At 51.6% G+C, this 15,771-nt stretch overlaps 2 protein-coding genes and 1 non-coding gene across 4 annotated transcripts; all 3 read right to left on the reverse strand.

Moving 5' to 3' along the window:
* Window positions 1-210: 210 nt before the first annotated feature.
* Window positions 211-14,331, reverse strand: TMEM222 (transmembrane protein 222). Of its 2 annotated transcripts, XM_002811208.5 has the most exons (6): window positions 14,075-14,331; window positions 5,832-5,916; window positions 4,532-4,563; window positions 2,576-2,672; window positions 2,349-2,479; window positions 211-1,261 (listed from the first exon to the last, which is right to left on the reverse strand). In XM_002811208.5, exons 1-6 carry the CDS (start codon window positions 14,266-14,268, stop codon window positions 1,174-1,176), a joined length of 627 nt encoding a protein of 208 aa, XP_002811254.2. In that variant the 5' UTR covers window positions 14,269-14,331; the 3' UTR covers window positions 211-1,173. The 2 variants fall into 2 exon arrangements, with proteins under 2 accessions (XP_002811254.2, XP_009231424.2); XM_009233149.3 differs by having other exon boundaries at window positions 2,349-2,672; window positions 14,075-14,295.
* On the reverse strand, window positions 5,925-14,067 carry LOC103888694 (actin, alpha skeletal muscle-like). The gene has a single exon (XM_054539268.1). The coding sequence runs from the start codon at window positions 11,268-11,270 to the stop codon at window positions 10,677-10,679; it is 594 nt and encodes a 197-aa protein (XP_054395243.1). The 5' UTR covers window positions 11,271-14,067; the 3' UTR covers window positions 5,925-10,676.
* LOC112130909 (U6 spliceosomal RNA) lies at window positions 11,148-11,254 on the reverse strand. Its single transcript, XR_002913075.2, has one exon. It is a non-coding gene; the product is annotated as a U6 spliceosomal RNA (small nuclear RNA).
* Window positions 14,332-15,771: the final 1,440 nt, after the last annotated feature.

Here is a 15,771-nt window from a genome sequence, read left to right on the forward strand (position 1 = left end):
GGGAATGCAGAATGGCAGGGAATTCCCAGACTGCAGGGGTGGGATATACCTGAGGGAGGCTGATGGCTCCAGACACTGGACACAGACTCAACCACGGCGCTGGCAACCAGACCCTTGTCAAGGGTAAGAGAGTCCCAAGAATACCAAGACGCTATGAACTAAGGGGCAAGGGGGCCCCAGAGAGGGAGAAAACAATGACAGGGCACCAACTGGAGTCAAAACTTTATTGTCCTGCCCAGGGAGCCCTTCCCAAAGGAATCCACAGAGCAGGGGGGCGAGGCGGGCGGCACAGAGCCTTGGTGACAACGTGAAGAAAGGGGGAGCTGGAGTTAGGTGGGGGACAGCCCCTTCAGCTCCCTGATGGCACTGGCTGTGATAGCAGGCCACCCAGGGGAGCCATCACCAGCGTGAGGTCCACACCTGGGGCTGGGGCTGAGTGCTGTCTACAGTGCTCTGTCTACACGGTTACTCTGGCACTTGTCAGGTCCACTCACCTCTCTGGCCTCAAACTGCAGGGGGAGATGGGTCCAATGCTGGGAGGCACTGGGAGGCTGTGGGACAGTGACGAGCGGACTGCACGGGCTGGAGGACGCCAGATGGGCGCACATGTCCCCCAGGGCGGCTGCCAGCAGAAGTCTGACAAAGGGACTCAGCCAGCCCCTCTGGACCATTCTAGAGGCCAGTGGTGAAGGTCCTGAAGCAGCTTGGCTTATAGAGACACGTAAGTGTACCCCACCCCATGCTGGGACCAGAGCTAATGCAGAAAGACAGGCTCCCAATCCAGCTCTGGTCCCAGGGCCACCTTGACAGGTGAGCCCAAATGTCCTCCTCTCCCTGTACTGGGCACTGGGCTGAGGCAGGACCCCAGCAGGCGGTGGCGGGAGCAGCTCTACAGAGGGAAGCCAAAGCCTTTCAGCAGAAGAACAAAGGGGCTTCCAGGACCGGAGTCACAGGCCTGGGGAGGAGGGGACAGGGTGCTTCTGAGAGGCAGGGAGACAACAAACCCCCACCTCATGCTGGTCCTCAGTCCTTCCATCCTGCCAGCCCCGACCCCCGGTCCGCAACAGCAGGCCCAACCCTGCCTTTTGGGGTGAGGAGAAAAAAATCTGGAACCAAAAGGGATGGTGGCTGTTTCCTCGGGACCCTGGTGGGTGTGAAGCCACCAAGCAGCCATCACCGGAGGTTAAAGACCAGGCTGACGGTGAGGATGATGCCCAGGAGAAGGATGAAGGGCAGCCAGGTCTTCACGAAGGCCCCAACGCTGACAGAGAGAAAGGAGCGGGCATAGGTGGGCAGGGCCTGGTGAGCAGGCATGCGGCCTGCAGCCCTGTGCACCCACAGACCCCAATAGGGCTGCCATCCCTAAGGAAAACCCTACAACCACCCCCTCACCCTAAACTTGGTCAATCAAGGAAGCAGGCTGGGCCTGGTTGCCCACTATGGGGGATCACCAGCTACGGTCCCAGGCAGGGGCTGCTCTGTGCTCCTGGTGATTTACTGACACCTCGCTGCTTGGGAACAGGAGACATGCTCCCCATTTCTAGGCCTCACTGGCTCCATTTATAGCCACACCTCTGGGGTCTCCAGCAAGAGGACCAGGAATTGCAGTTTGGGTATGGAAGCCACGTGTGTCCTCTGCCTATGGACTTCATAAGGGGGACTACTGGGAGCTCTGGGGCTGGAAGGGTCAGCAGTGTTGTGGCTGGAGCCAAGCAGCTTGGAGCCGGGGGTCTGGGTTCAACCTCTGTGTGATCACAGTTATTTTCAGGGGACTTCTAAAAGCCATGCAGTACTTAAAATATCCCTAAAAGTCTTCTTTTCAGAAGCTCTTAATGATGAACATGGCTAAGAGGAAAGCTTGGAGAGGCGGCCAGATCAGCACTAGCCTATGCTGGCTCACGAGTCTGGGCTCTGCTGTGGGGACCATGGGCGACTCACTCAATCTCTCTGCCTAGGAAGGGATCTGTGGGGCAGTCATTATGAGAGGATCTATCTGCTCACTTTACCGGAGCGCAGGGATCTGTAGAAGCCTCCCTGAGGAGCCAGAATCATTGCCTGCATTTCACCAAGGACAGCTGTGGCTGAGAGAGACCAAGGCAGTTGCCCATGGTCTCACAGCGGGCAAGTGCCAGAGCTGCATTTGGGGCCCAGGTGGAGCTGGACTTCAGCACAGCCACCTCCCTCTCCATCAGGCCCTCAGCTCGTCACTCTAGAACCACCATGGCTCCAACTGGCATCTGTTCCAACTGTCCCGGCTGACTGAAGGACACTAGGAATGGTCTTTCTAGGATCCTTGGGAGAGCAGCCTCTGGACAGTGTGTGGGTGGGCGGGCAGGAGGGCAGCTCACCTGACGTACTTCCCATAGAGCAGGCAGAAGAAGCAGAGCGTCACCATATTCCAGTTGGTGCTGTTGTTGTAGCGCATCAGATTCAGGGCCAATGCCACGTGCGAGTGGCAGTTGTCACAGCAGAGATTGTGCTGGAGGCACCGGAAGGGCTGGTCAGCATGGGCTCCAGGGGAGCCTCCCCCCTGGTCCCCACCTGGGGAGTGCTGGTGCCGCCCTGGCCCACCTACCATGCGGTGCTTATACTCCTCAGAGGCATCGTGCACAGCCGTGTCCCATGCGTTGGGCCCGCTAGCATAGACCTGAGCAGGGTCCAACTTCCAGTACCTGGGGGGAGAGAAGGGCTCTGGACACTTGCTTGGCTCCTTTGTGCCCTCAGCTCTACGCACGTCCTCTGAGGCCTGCCCCGTGCCCGGGCCTGACCTGGATGCTGAGGTGTACACTAAGCCAGATCTGGGGCAAGTGTTATGTGGCAGTCAACTGTGACACAGGGTGAGGTGGCCGGGGCCATGGGGGATCCTGGGGGGATATGGAATGAAATTGGGGGTGCTATGCTCTGAAAGTCTGTGTCCCCAAGTTCATATGTTGAAATCTTAACCCCCAAGGTGATGGTATGAGGAGGTGGGGCCTTTGGGAGGTGATTAGGCCATGGGGTGATTAGCTCTCACGAATGCAACCCGTGTCCTTATAAAAGAGCCCTGAGGGAGACCCCTCACCCCTCCACCATGTGGGGGACACAGTGGAAAGGCACCTCAGGCCCTCACCAGACACTGACTCTACCAGCACCTGCACCCAGGACTGTCCAGTCTTCAGAACTGTGAGAAATACATTTCTGTTGTTTCTAAGATGCCCAATTGATGAGATTTTGTTATGGCAGCCAGAATGGACTAAGATGGGGTGTGAGAAGGCTTCCTGGAGGTGACACCTGGGTCCAGTCTGAAGGAAGAGGGTTAGGCAGGCATAGAAAGAAGAGGTGGGCACTCCAGGCTGAGGGAACAGCTTAAGCTAAGTGACAGGCATAAAACTGTGCAGCATGTCCCATAACTGAAGTGACTGCGCCCTCCTGGAGGATGCGGAAGGAGAAACACGGTGATGGAATGCTGGCAGCTAAGGCTGGAGATGCAGGTGAGGCCACATCATGCAGGGAGTTTACCCAGCAGCAAGCACTGTCCTCTAGTCTCCACGCAGCTTGCCAGGGTGAGTGGCAGGGAAGCTGATGGTGCTAAAGCCCATAAACCTCAAGGTGGGTGAGAACTGCTGTTCCAAGCACCAGAGTGCCCGGTGGGTCTCAGGCCAAGGAGAGCTGGGAGGTCAGGTCGCCCCCTGGCTGTTGTGTAGGGGAATGGCTTGGTGGAGGAGTCTAGAGACCATGGCCTGGACTGGGGCCGCTTAGGGGCTACTGCTTGGAAAATGATGCCCTTAAAACTATCCTTGAAGAGCAGTCTGGCAGCGAACACCTGGTGGCCCAGAGACTCCTGGACTACAATGCCGCCTGCCGGAGGAAGCCAGAGCAGGCAGCAGGAAGCCCTGCTCCAGGCCATCTCGGCTGTGTGGGAAAACCAACTCCTCCTCGGCCCAGTCCCTCCTCCCATTGCAGCCTTGGGCAACAGGTCACCTGAGGACACTGATGACTGAGGCACTATCACCAGGCCCACAGCTGAGGTGGGCACCTGACACTGCAAAGATGAAGACCAAACGTCCCAAACCAAACCAGCAAAATAGCTCCCAGAAGGCTGAACGGTTTTTATTCTCTCCAACCAGAACTTTCCAGCAGAGCTCCAAACAATGCCTCTCTTCTACCTTCCATGCCTCATTTGTTCCCAAAGGGCAGGAGAGTGAGTCTAGAGGGAGACAGATCTGGGTGTGGGTCCCAGCTCTGCCACTTCCTATGTGACCTTGATCAAGTCCCTTCCCTTTCCTCACCCTTGCCATGGAGTTAAAAATACAAACCTGAAGAGCTGTGGCAAGGCCCAGATGGTCTACAGGTAAAGGCCCTAGCCAGGGGCTGGTGCGGCAGGCACTCTGTACGGGGCTGCCATGCTCTGGTGGACACTGGCTGATCTCTCCCCCGACCCCAAATACTCTATTCTCAGGGTGCTGGCTCCTGCTGTGCCCCAGAAGCCCTGGCCCGCCCGGGCAGGAGCAATCTGCCTCTACAGCCAGTCACATGGGTGTTCATCACTTACTTGGCAGGCTTTCCAAAGGCCATATTGTCCTCCTGTTGAGGGACAAAAGCAGAGGTCAGTGAGGAACTTACATTTGGGCCAGATGACAAACCTGGGTAGGTGGCAGAAGTGCAGTGACTTAGAAGAGGGTATGTCGGGGGTTGGGGGGGCCAGAAGTGGGGCCTGGGCCCTGCCCCGGGGCTGGCATAGCATCTAAAGAGCTAGCGGCTGTTCTGCAGGAAGAAGGCAGTGTGGCACAAGTGCACAGAGCACTGCATCAGGGACCAAAGACCTGGGGCTCCAGCTGCCACTGTCCCTTGGTGTGGCACCCAGGAATTCTCTTGCCCTCTCTGGGCCTCATTTTCTCCAAGTTCTCTGGTCAGTCTTTCTCTGATCTCTGAGGACTGGCAGGAGGTTTCCATCATGGTCTGGCCTCCTGACTCAACAGTGGTGGCCCACATGGAGACCATCTCCGCACCCAGCAGTCTGACTGCATTCATAGCAGGGCGGGGGCGCTGGGCCCAGAGGGACTTCCTGTGAGGGAGACACTGCAGTGAAGTCCTAGGCTCATCACATTATTCCTGGGGTACAGGAGTTACACAGAGACAGACTCTGGGTTCAGATCAGGGAGACCCTGCTGACAGACCTGGTCAATGATTAATCACCATAAAAATATATGATAAAGTAATGGATGTGAAAGTATTTTTAAGTACAAAGTGACAGACCTTTGTCGTGTTAAGATGATCATGACAACTATTAATATAAACAGGTTGGTGCCACCACACCCCTTCAGTCCAGCCTCTGACACCTGGAGACAGGATGATGTATGCTCCTCTGCTGCTAGCCCACTGGACCAGTCTTGGTCACATCCCCAGGGAACAGACCTGAGAACACAGCTGGTTCATTCTAAAGCCCCACCCCCTCTTCTCCATGGCCACACCCAGGGAACCGAATCAGCCTCCCCTGTCCCCCCACCTTGACTCCCACCTTCTGAAGGTCCAGAGATGTGGTTCCTGGATGGTCTGACTCTCCACTCTTGCCTCTAATCCCTACCCATGTCTCGGTACCCCAGGGGTGGGGGCAAAGGGCTGGGTCAGTTACTTAAGAATCCTTCTGGCCACACTGCCCTCCCGGCCTGTCCTGGAGGCAAGAGAAGGGGGAAAGGGGTCAAACACTGGTGAGGGGCAGAGGGCCAGGGCCAGGACTGCGGGTTATCTGCATTCTCCTGGGTCTGGGGAGACGAAGCCTGCCTGCAGGCAAGACAGGACAGCCTTCCACTTAAACCTTGGAACCCCCCGGGGTGGGCAGAATGGGGACTCACCGAGACAAAGTAGGGGCCCGCGAAGTCCCGAATGACTCCTGTGGATGTGCAGATGCCCATGTGGCCGATGATGGGGAAAAACCACCTGTGAGGAAAAGGACGGGGAAGGGACAGAGCTTAGGAGATCTTTCAGCCAGTTAGACGGACGCCGGGGACCCTTCATACAGTGCAGAAGCATGTGAATATTACGTTTCATTGATGAGTGGCCATTAGGGTGGTCCAGAAGGCTGGGGAAGCACAGACAAGGGTAACTGCAAACCGACAGCACAATGGGATACCTCGGCACCCCGCCAGGATGGCTGTAACTCAAACGACAGCAACACCAATGCAGGTGAGGGCAAGGGACAATCAGAGCTCTCATTCACTGCTGGTGGGAGGGATAAACTGTTTCTACCATTTTTTTTTTTTTTTTCAAATGGAGTCTCACTCTGTTGCCCAGGCTGGAGTGCAGTGGCACAATCTTGGCTCACTGCAACCTCCTGAGTTCAAGCAATTCTCCTGCCTCAGCCTCCTGAGTAGCTGGGACTACAGGTGTGCACCACCATGCCTGGGTAATTTTTGTATTTTTAGTAGAGATGGGGTTTCACCATGTTGGCCAGGATGGTCTCGATCTCTCGACCTCGTGATCTGCGTGCCTTGGCCTGCCAAAGTGCTGGGATTACAGGCATAAGCCACCGCACCCGGCCTACCATTTTGTTTTTGAGATGGAGTCTCGCTTCAGTCACCGGCTGAAGTGCGGTGGCACAATCTCAGCTCACTGCAACCTCTGCCTCCTGGGTTCAAGCGATTCTCCTGCCTCAGCCTCCCGAGTAGCTGGGACTACAGGAGTGCACCACCATGCCTGGCTAATTTTTGTATTTTTAGTAGACACGAGGTTTCATCATGTTGGCCAGGCTGGTCTCAAACTTCTGACCTCAAGTCATCTGACTGCCTCGGCCTCCCAAAGTGCTGGAATTACAGGAGTGAGCCACTGCACCCGGCCTGTTTCTACCATTCTGGAAAACAGTTTGGCATTATACTATATGCCTCAGCAGTTTCACTTTCAGAACCTTCTTTGCCCTCACCCCTGGGAAATGATATTTGCCAAAACTCATTGAACTGTACTCTTAAAATGTGTGCATTTTATTGTATGTAAACTATAATTCAATAAAATTGATAAAAACAACTAGAAAGAATCCAAATGTTCAACAACAGTACGATGAATAAGTGTGGTATAGCTATACATTGAAATAGTCCATAACAATGAAAGAGTGTCACTTCTGCTACACACAACATAGGCTTTCGCAGACCTAAGGGTGAATGAAGGAAATCTTACACAGAGTACGTAACATAGCACTCTGTTTACATGAAGTCCAAGAAAAGGCAAAACTCATCTATGGCTAGAGGTCCACAGCGGGGTGGAATCTGTGGTAGAACTGACTGGGAGGGTACAGGGGAGTCCTCTGGGTCTTAGCATCGCTTTCTAGCCCCCGTCTGGGTGGTGGTTACATGAGTGTGTGATATGCAAAAATTCTTCCTGCTGTATAGTTGAGATTCATGCACCGTTTGGTACATAAATTATACCTCAATAAGAAAGTTAAAAAAAAAAGGTGGGCGGACATGACACCAATGTGGGTGGGGGAGTTCACGAAAGGCTTCCCTGAGGAAATAACGAAGAAACAGAATGTGCAAGGGTAGAAATTGGAACAGAAGCATGGTGTATGCCAGGAAATAAAAGTTCCTTTTTTAAAAAACCATGGGCATTAAAAAACAACAACAAATCTCAGATGCACCCCAATATGTCACACATAGGAACCCCAGACCTGCCTGCGTTCTAAGAACCATGGCCCTACAGGACCTGGGTGCTGGAGAGACTAATCCAGTTTAAGGAGAACTCACAGGGCCAGTGGCCGAGTCCTGGCCTCAATGCTGTCTGGGCACGAGCACAAAGCACCTGGCTAGAGGTGGAGGCCAAGCCTCCAGAGACCCAGTTTAAAAAAGCAGTTACATAGGGCTGGGGTGGAGTCAGTAAAGACTTCACAGAGGAGGTGACTTTTAACCTTGACATGTGAAAGGACACAACATCAACAGGCAGAAAACAACACTGCAGAGCAAGAAAGCGGTACATGTGCCTGGAAGAATGAAAGGGGGAGAGGCCAGCTCAGGGGCTACTGCTGTACCACTGGCAAGAGATGATGGAGGTCCTGACTAGAGCATCAGGGGCAGGGTGGTGAGAAGCACATGGATTCAAAAGATCTTTCAAATGAAGGCTGGAGAGTTTACGACTGACAGGATGGGGGTCTTCCAGGTCTACAGCTTGAGCGCTTGAGACGATGATGGGGCCAGAGTGGTCTTTTGAGAATTGAACTCGGATTCCATCATTCCCCTGTTCAACACCTATTAATGGCTTCATACTACACTTATAATACACTTCAAACTTCTTCCAACACTATGGTGCTAATTATCCCTTGAACCTCATCTCAGTCCCCTCTCTAGCTACACTGCCTGCTTGTGGCCTCAAACACGCCGAATCCTCCCACCCCATGCTTTCTCTGTATCTGCCCTCTCGTCCGTCTGGAACACTCTTCCCGGAGAGCATGGCACAGCTGACTCCTCACTGATTAGGCCTCAGCCTCACTGTCACCTTTGGAGGTCTTGCCTGAACGGTGTCTTCCAGCACAGCCACCCAATCCCAGATCCCACTACAATGCTTTACTTCCCTCATAGTATCTACTACTATCCAAAATTATCTTGGTTATTTACATGCTGTCTCTCCACTAGAACATAAGCTCCAAGAGAGACAGGATTTTGTCTTGTTTACTACGGCAGTGCCTGCATATAGCTGCAACTCACTAAATATTTGTTGACTAAATAATGAATGAACATCCTGCATTTAAGAGTAGAGTCTGGGGCTGGGTGCTGTGACTCACGCCTATAATCATAGCACTTTGGAAGGCCAAGGCAGTTGGATTGCTTGAGCCCAGGAATTTGAGACCAGCCTGGGCAACACAGTGAGACCCTGTATCTAAAAAAATCTAAAAATTAGCTGGAGGATCGCTTGATCCAAGGAAGTTGAGGCTGTAGTGAGCCAAGGCCGGGCCCAGGAAGTTGAGGCTGCAGTGAGCCAAGGCTGGGCTCAGTGGCTCACGCCTGTAATCCCAGCACTTTGGGAGGCAGAGGCCGGTGGATGACTTGAGGTCAGGAGTTCGAGACCAGCCTGGCAAACATGGCGAAACCCTGTCTATACTAAAAATACAAAAATTAGCTGGGCATGGTGGCATGTGCCTGTAATCCCAGCTACTCAAGAGGCTGAGGCACGAGAATCACTTGAACCCCAGAGGCGGAGGTTGCAGTGAGCTGAGATCACGCCACTGCACTCCAGCCTGGGTGACAGAGCAAGACTCTGTCTCAAAATAAATAAAAAAGAAAAAAAAAATTAAAAACAACAAACAAACGCCAAGAGTGAAGTCATGCTCAGATATCATCTGGGTTGAGGCTTGCCTTTGTTCTGGGCAAGTTACTAATTCCCATCTCTCTGTGGATAGTAAAAATTACCTTAATGAGGAGCTATTGTGAGGATTAAATGGATAGACTTATCCATTTACACAATGCCTAGGACCCTGCCTTCCGCTTGGCAGCTGCTCAATGTTGTCATCTCGAGGTGTTCAATACATAAGCACCATCTGACTGACTGCACTAACATAGAATAAGTTGCAGAAGATCCACAGGCCACGGGATGGACATTCAGAATTATGGGGAAGTAGCTCATCCTGATCTCAGGACTGCCCTCCACCCCCATCTCTGCCCCCCATTCCTTTCATCTGCTTGGGAGGAAGTCTCGGTCCAACCAGGATTCCACACGCCACAGCTGTGCTGGCACCAGTGGATGGAAATCAGAGTAAAGGCTGGAAGCCCCAGAGAATACACCCTCAAAGTGGTTTGTCAGCCTGGAAGCTCCAGGAAGGCAGCTCCAGAGCCGCTTTGTGGACTACCTTCTATTCAGGACCTAGTACATAACAGGTGCTTTATAAACATACAATGAATGAATAAATGACTCACTCATCCTGGAGCTCAATCTGGGAAGGTAGGCTAACTCAGCAAAAAAGCACCACACTGGCTTCTAAGCCTTACTTCCTCATCTATAAGATGGGGACAACAGTATCTACTTTCATAGGTTGACATTAGGATTGAGTGAGTGAACATACAATGTTTAGGACAGAGTAAGCATCTAATCTTAGCTGTTTTTATTAGTAGCAGCAGCTATTAAACTGGTTTCTTATTTTTTCCTTTTTTTTTGGTTACAAAGGCGCTTTTATTTTTCCTCACACAATGACGTACTGCCGGGGCCTAATGTTCTCACATAACAGTAGAAAACCAAAATCTGTTTTCATCTCCTTAAAGAATCAAGAATTGCATACAAAAAAAAAAACTTACATAAATTAAAAGGATGAATACATTTACAGGTGTAAATGCAAACTGCTTCCAACTCAAGGCAAGTAACAGCCCACAGTGTTCTGGCAGGAAAACATCAGCTAAGAAAGGAAACTGGGTCCTATGGCTTGGACTTTCCAACCCTGACAGACCAGCAGGACAGAAACAACTGGTTCAGGAGCACTTGTCAGCCTGAACATGTACAGGGTATTAAACAAATACCAAGGGGAACAGTTAACTTGAATACAAGGTCAAAATCAGCAACAAGTTCTACAATCCAGTGCTGGTATTAGATACAAGCTTCAACGACAATTTCTTTTCGAAGGCTTATTCATTTTCGTGAGGCTAGCATGAGGTATATGCATCTGCCAGGGGCAAATTTATACTTCTGAATTAACCCATGCAGCAAATGCTATGCATCGGCTCGCAGTCCATTTAGAAGCATTTGCGGTGGACAATACAGGGGCCTGACTCGTCATACTCCTGCTTGCTAATCCACATCTGCTGGAAGGTGGACAGTGAGGCCAGGATGGAGCCGCTGATCCACACAGAGTACTTGTACTCTGGGGGTACAATGAGCTTAATCTTCATGGTGCTGGGTGCCAGGGCGTTAATCTCCTTCTGCATCCTGTCGGTGATGCCCCGGTACATGGTGGTGCCGCTGAACAGCCCCATTTTGGTGTACAGGTCTTTGCGGATGTCCACGTCACACTTCACGATGGAGTTGAACGTAGTCTCGTGGATGCCGCAAGATTCCATACCCAGGAAGGCAGGCTGGAACAGCGCCTCTGGACACTGGAACCGCTTGTTGCTGATGGTGATGACCTGACCATTGGGCAGCTCGTATCTCTTCTCCAGGGAGGAGGATGCGGTAGTAGCCATCTCCTGCTCAAAGTCCAGGGAGACAAAAATACGGAACGCTTCACGAATCTGCATGTCATCCTTGCGCAGGGGCCATGCTAATCTTCTCTGTATTGTTCCAATTTTAGTGTATGTGCTGCCGAGGCGAGCACTAAACTGGTTTTTCATGCAGAATTACCAACATCTCTGAGGGGGTAGACAGATCTTTGGGTTCCATTTCCTCCTCTGATCTCTCCTCCAAAGACAGGTGACAGTTCCTTGCGCCACATCTATGCCTAGCTCTGCAATCATCACTATACAGTAATACTACAATGGTTAATTGACCTTTCTCTCCCTCCTGCTGGAGGTGAGTCCTTTGAAGGTGACATGGTTTGGATCTGTCCCCACCAAATCTCCTGTCAAACTGTAGTCCCCATATTGGAGGTGGGGGCTGGTGGTGGGATCATGAGGCTGGTTTTCTCATAAATGGTTCAGCACCATCCCTTTGGTGCTGTTCTCGTGATAGTGAGTTTTCCCAAGATCTGGTTGTTTAAAAGTATGTAGCATCTCCCCCCTCACTCCCTCTTGCTCCTAATCCCATGTAAGATGCCTCCCTCCCCCTTTGCCTTACACCATAACTGGAAGCTTCCTGAGGTCTCCCCAGAAGCAGAAGCCGCTATGCTTCCTGTATAGCCTGCAGAAGCATGAGTCAATTAAACCTCTTTTCTTTACAAATTATCCAGTCTCAAGTATTAGTGCAAGAATGGACTAACACAGAAGGGAACATGAACCCTTTGACAGGAACACAGTGTCTTATTCATCTTGGTCTTATGAACACCTGTACACAGATCTGAATAGAAATGGGCTATGAGCTGCTTTTGGCCCAGATGACCAGGGATTGTGGTGCCTCCATCTCACACTGCTACCATTCTCTGCAGAGGACCATGCCACAAATGGTGTTTTTGAGAATAAGAAAGGCTAAAGAGAGTTTAGAATCACAAGACAGGTTTTAAGAAAACCAATACATTTCCTGAGTATCCCTCCCAGTTACTTTCTTTTTTTTGAAACAGAGTTTCGCTCTTGTTGCCCAGGCTGGAGTGCGAAGGCACGATCTTGGCTCACCACAACCTCCACCTCCCGGATTCAAGCGATTCTCCTGCCTCAGCCTCCTGAGTAGCTAGGATTACAGGCATGCGCCACCACCCCGGCTAATTTTGTATTTTTAGTAGAGATGGGGTTTCTCCATGTTGGTCAGGCTGGTCTTGAATTCCTGACCTCAGGCGATTTGCCCGCCTGGGCCCCCCAAAGTGCTGGGATTACAGGCGTGAGCCACCACATCCAGCCCCTGTTATTTTCACACTAATATTTTATTTTCTTCACAGCACTAATCACTATCAGGTGCTCTTTTATTAGCTTACTCGTTTACTGTCTATCTCCTTCCACTATGACTTAAACTCTCAAAAGTGTAAAGACCATATCTCCTTTATTCATCACTGTATATTCGCATCACCTAGAACTATCTGGGAACACAGGGGTCACTTAGCACATGTGTTAGAAGAACACTGAATGAATTAATGTACACATTTTCCTAAGATTTTATTTCATTATTTCATTTTGAGACGGAGTTTCACTGTGTTGCCCATGCTGAAGTGCGGTGGTGCGATCTCGGCTCACTGCAAACTCCACTTCCCGGGTTCAGGCGATTCTCCTGCCTCAGCTTCCGGAGCAGCTGGGATTACAGGCACGTGCCACTATGCCCAGCTAATTTTTGTATTTTTAGTAGAGACGGGTTTCACCACGTTGGCCAGGTTGGTCTCGAACTCCCGATCCACCCTCCTCTGCCTCCCAGAATGCTGGGATTACAGGCATGAGCCACCACGCCTGTCCCAATATTTTATTTTTAAAGAACAGATTTGGATGCTCTTATATGCATAAGTATTTGAAAACACAAAATAATTCAAGTATTTTAACATAATTCAAAAACTACGATCTTTTTAGAATCAGCAACACCTAAGGCCCCAAATGATCCCTTCTCCACATCACCACTGGCTGTTATTGATAGGAGAACAAGCTATCCCATCAGGTGAGAGTAGATAAGATGTAGTGCAAAGAGCAAGTTAGATCAGAAGACTGAGCTCTTCATGCCTTTGCTTATTGGGGTGCGAACCTGATCAAGACACTTAACGCTACAAGCAGCTCAACTTCACCATCTGAGAAGATAACCTACCTTAGAAAATGGATGTTTAATTCTGAGAAAATGGGTGTTTAAGAGCTTGGCAAACTGTCCAGCATGGTGAGGAGGGGTTACGTTTATCAGCTGTCAAGGCTGAAGCAGGAGGGCAAACCACCTCTCCCCATATGAGAGCTCCTCCCAAAAGGCGGCAAGTAGTACCAGAGCACTTGCTTCTCCCCTGACAAAGGCTGATGTTATAGAAAGAACTTTGGTCTGGGAGGCAGACAACCCGGGATCTAAACCCGCTTTGCAACTGAGATGGCACATGAGACAAAGGGTTGGACTCTCAGATCTCTGGGGGCCCTTCCAATGTTGACATCCCAGGATCTCGTGTGGTCCCAACCAAACTCCCACTCTTGCTCCCAGACCCAGCAGGATGTCTTGAATATGGTAAGCGACCAGTAAGCATTTGCTCAATGAGAGAATAAATCAGTGAATTAATAAAAATGTCTCTTCAGATCCGATAAGGGATTCCCTCTTCTACACACTCACAGCTCGAGTCTCCCAGCCACTTGCCCTTTCCTGCTGGCCTACAACTCTCTCCCCGGCTACGCCAGGTGTATTGAGAGCAGGGAGCGTGTCCCAGCCGTGTGCACAAACTGGCACTACATGGATGGCGGGGTTCTGCTGACTGGGCGAGGCGTGCGGGCCAGACCCGAGGAAAAGGCTTGCTGCGCGTCGGGGCCGGAGGCTAGCCCGGCCCGACTCCGGCTCTCCCTGGGCCCTCCTCGTCCCCAGGCGGATGCCGGAAGAGACTCACGTGAGCACCGGGATGGGCGTCCACACCACGCAGTACGGGAAGCGACTCCGTTCCACATCCATGGCGACGCCGCCGGAGCCGTGATGTTGCTTCATGTCCGTCTCGGCCGCCGTCGGCACCTCCACTTCCGCCATCCTGGGCGGGGGTGGCGGCGGCGGCAACAAGAGCAGAGAACTCCCTTCCGCTTCCGCCATGCGGCGCCCCGCTCCGACTGGCCCCGGCTCTGGTGCCGCTGGTCCCCAGCGCGTCACTTCCCGGAGATGGGGTCCGCCCAGCTTGGCCTTCCCCCGGGAATCCAAGCCGCGTCCCTCTGGGCCCGGCCAGCCCCGCCCCACTCCCTATGCGCCTTCCAGCTTACGCCCCGCGGCTTTGCCGCTTACGCCCCGCGGCTGCAGAAGGGATGCCCTCAGGCAATTCGCAGTCTAGCGCCGGAGACTTATAAAGAACTCTTAATTCAGTACGCTGAGGGCTCCTAGGAGGTGTGGTACAGTCGATATTTATTGAGCACTTCTTAGGTGCCAAGCACTTGACATGAATTGTTTCTAATCCCCATAAACTAATTAGACATCCAAATTAGGTATTCCCTCCTGTTACAAGTGAGAAACTGAGGCTCAAAAGGTGAGGTGAGAGACCACGATTCAAACCCAAGTCTTTTTTTTTTTTTTTTCTGAGGCGGAATTTTTTCTCTTGTTGCCCAGGCTGGAGGGCAATGGCACAATCTCGGCTCACTGCAACCTCCACCTCCCATGTTCAGGCGATCCTCCTGCCTCAGCCTCCCGAGTAGCTGGGATTACAGGCGCGTGCCACCACGCCCGGCTAATTTTTGTATTTTTAGTAGAGGTGGGGTTTCACCGTGTTAGCCAGGATGGTCTCAAACTCCTAACCTTGTGATCCGCCCGCCTTGGCCTCCCAAAGTGCTGGGATTACAGGCGTGAGCCACCGCGCCCGGCCCAAACCCAAGACTTATACCTCCCTTGCCCTTTTCATTCTGTGGCCCTCTCCACGAGGTAGTGGTAGCATAAAGGAAGACTACAGTTGTGTGTGCGCACGTGTGTGTGTGTTTTATTGGATGTACAGGGAAGACTTGCTGGAAGATAGGATATTATTGAGTTGAGTCTTGATGTTTGCCATGTGGTACAGGAGTGGAAGTATGAGTGCAGCGGTGCAAAGAAAGGAAGGCCGTGCGGAGCAGCGTGTGCAAGAGTGTGAATACTTACTGGAGTAAATCATAAGCCTTAGATGTCATCCAATCCCTTCATTGTACAAATGGGAAAATGGGCTCAGGGAAGTTAATTGTTTGAGATCACACACAACCATACTTAGAGAGAAGCCAGGCTCAAATGTTGGAGCCTTTTGGCTTTTTAAAGGATGTCAAGACAAAGAAAATGAAGTCTACTGGAGTGGGGAGGGGAAGTGGGGGACAGCCCAAAGTCAGAAGGAAGGCTGCCACTAAAAATCAGGCTTAAAGAAAAAAAAAAAAAAGAATAAAAAGAGTAATCGTAAAGGAAGGTATGGACAAATGCAGTCAGGAAGTTAGGAGCTTCCCATTTGGGGAAGGTCCTTCTTCCACTGAATTACCCTCCCTCAATGCTGATCTATGGAGAGCTTGCTGTCCTGTTTGTAGCACCTAATATTTTCATGTTTTTTTGTGGGGGATGTCTGTCTCTGCTATGGAACTCTAAGGTCCTTGACTTCAG

Source organism: Pongo abelii, chromosome 1, assembly GCF_028885655.2.
Source record: "Pongo abelii isolate AG06213 chromosome 1, NHGRI_mPonAbe1-v2.0_pri, whole genome shotgun sequence".
Lineage (NCBI taxonomy): Eukaryota > Metazoa > Chordata > Mammalia > Primates > Hominidae > Pongo > Pongo abelii.

Excerpts from the sequence above, each read along its gene's own strand:
- LOC103888694 (XM_054539268.1), bottom strand. The coding sequence starts at position 11,270 with ATGAAAAACCAGTTTAGTGCTCGCCTCGGCAGCACATACACTAAAATT.
- TMEM222 (XM_009233149.3), bottom strand. The coding sequence starts at position 14,268 with ATGGCGGAAGCGGAAGGGAGTTCTCTGCTCTTGTTGCCGCCGCCGCCA. Across the intron at positions 5,917-14,074 it reads ACGCCCATCCCGGTGCTCAC|GTGGTTTTTCCCCATCATCG; the intron begins GTGAGTCTCTTC and ends TTTTCCTCACAG. Across the intron at positions 2,673-4,531 it reads GCCTTTGGAAAGCCTGCCAA|GTACTGGAAGTTGGACCCTG; the intron begins GTAAGTGATGAA and ends CTCTCCCCCCAG.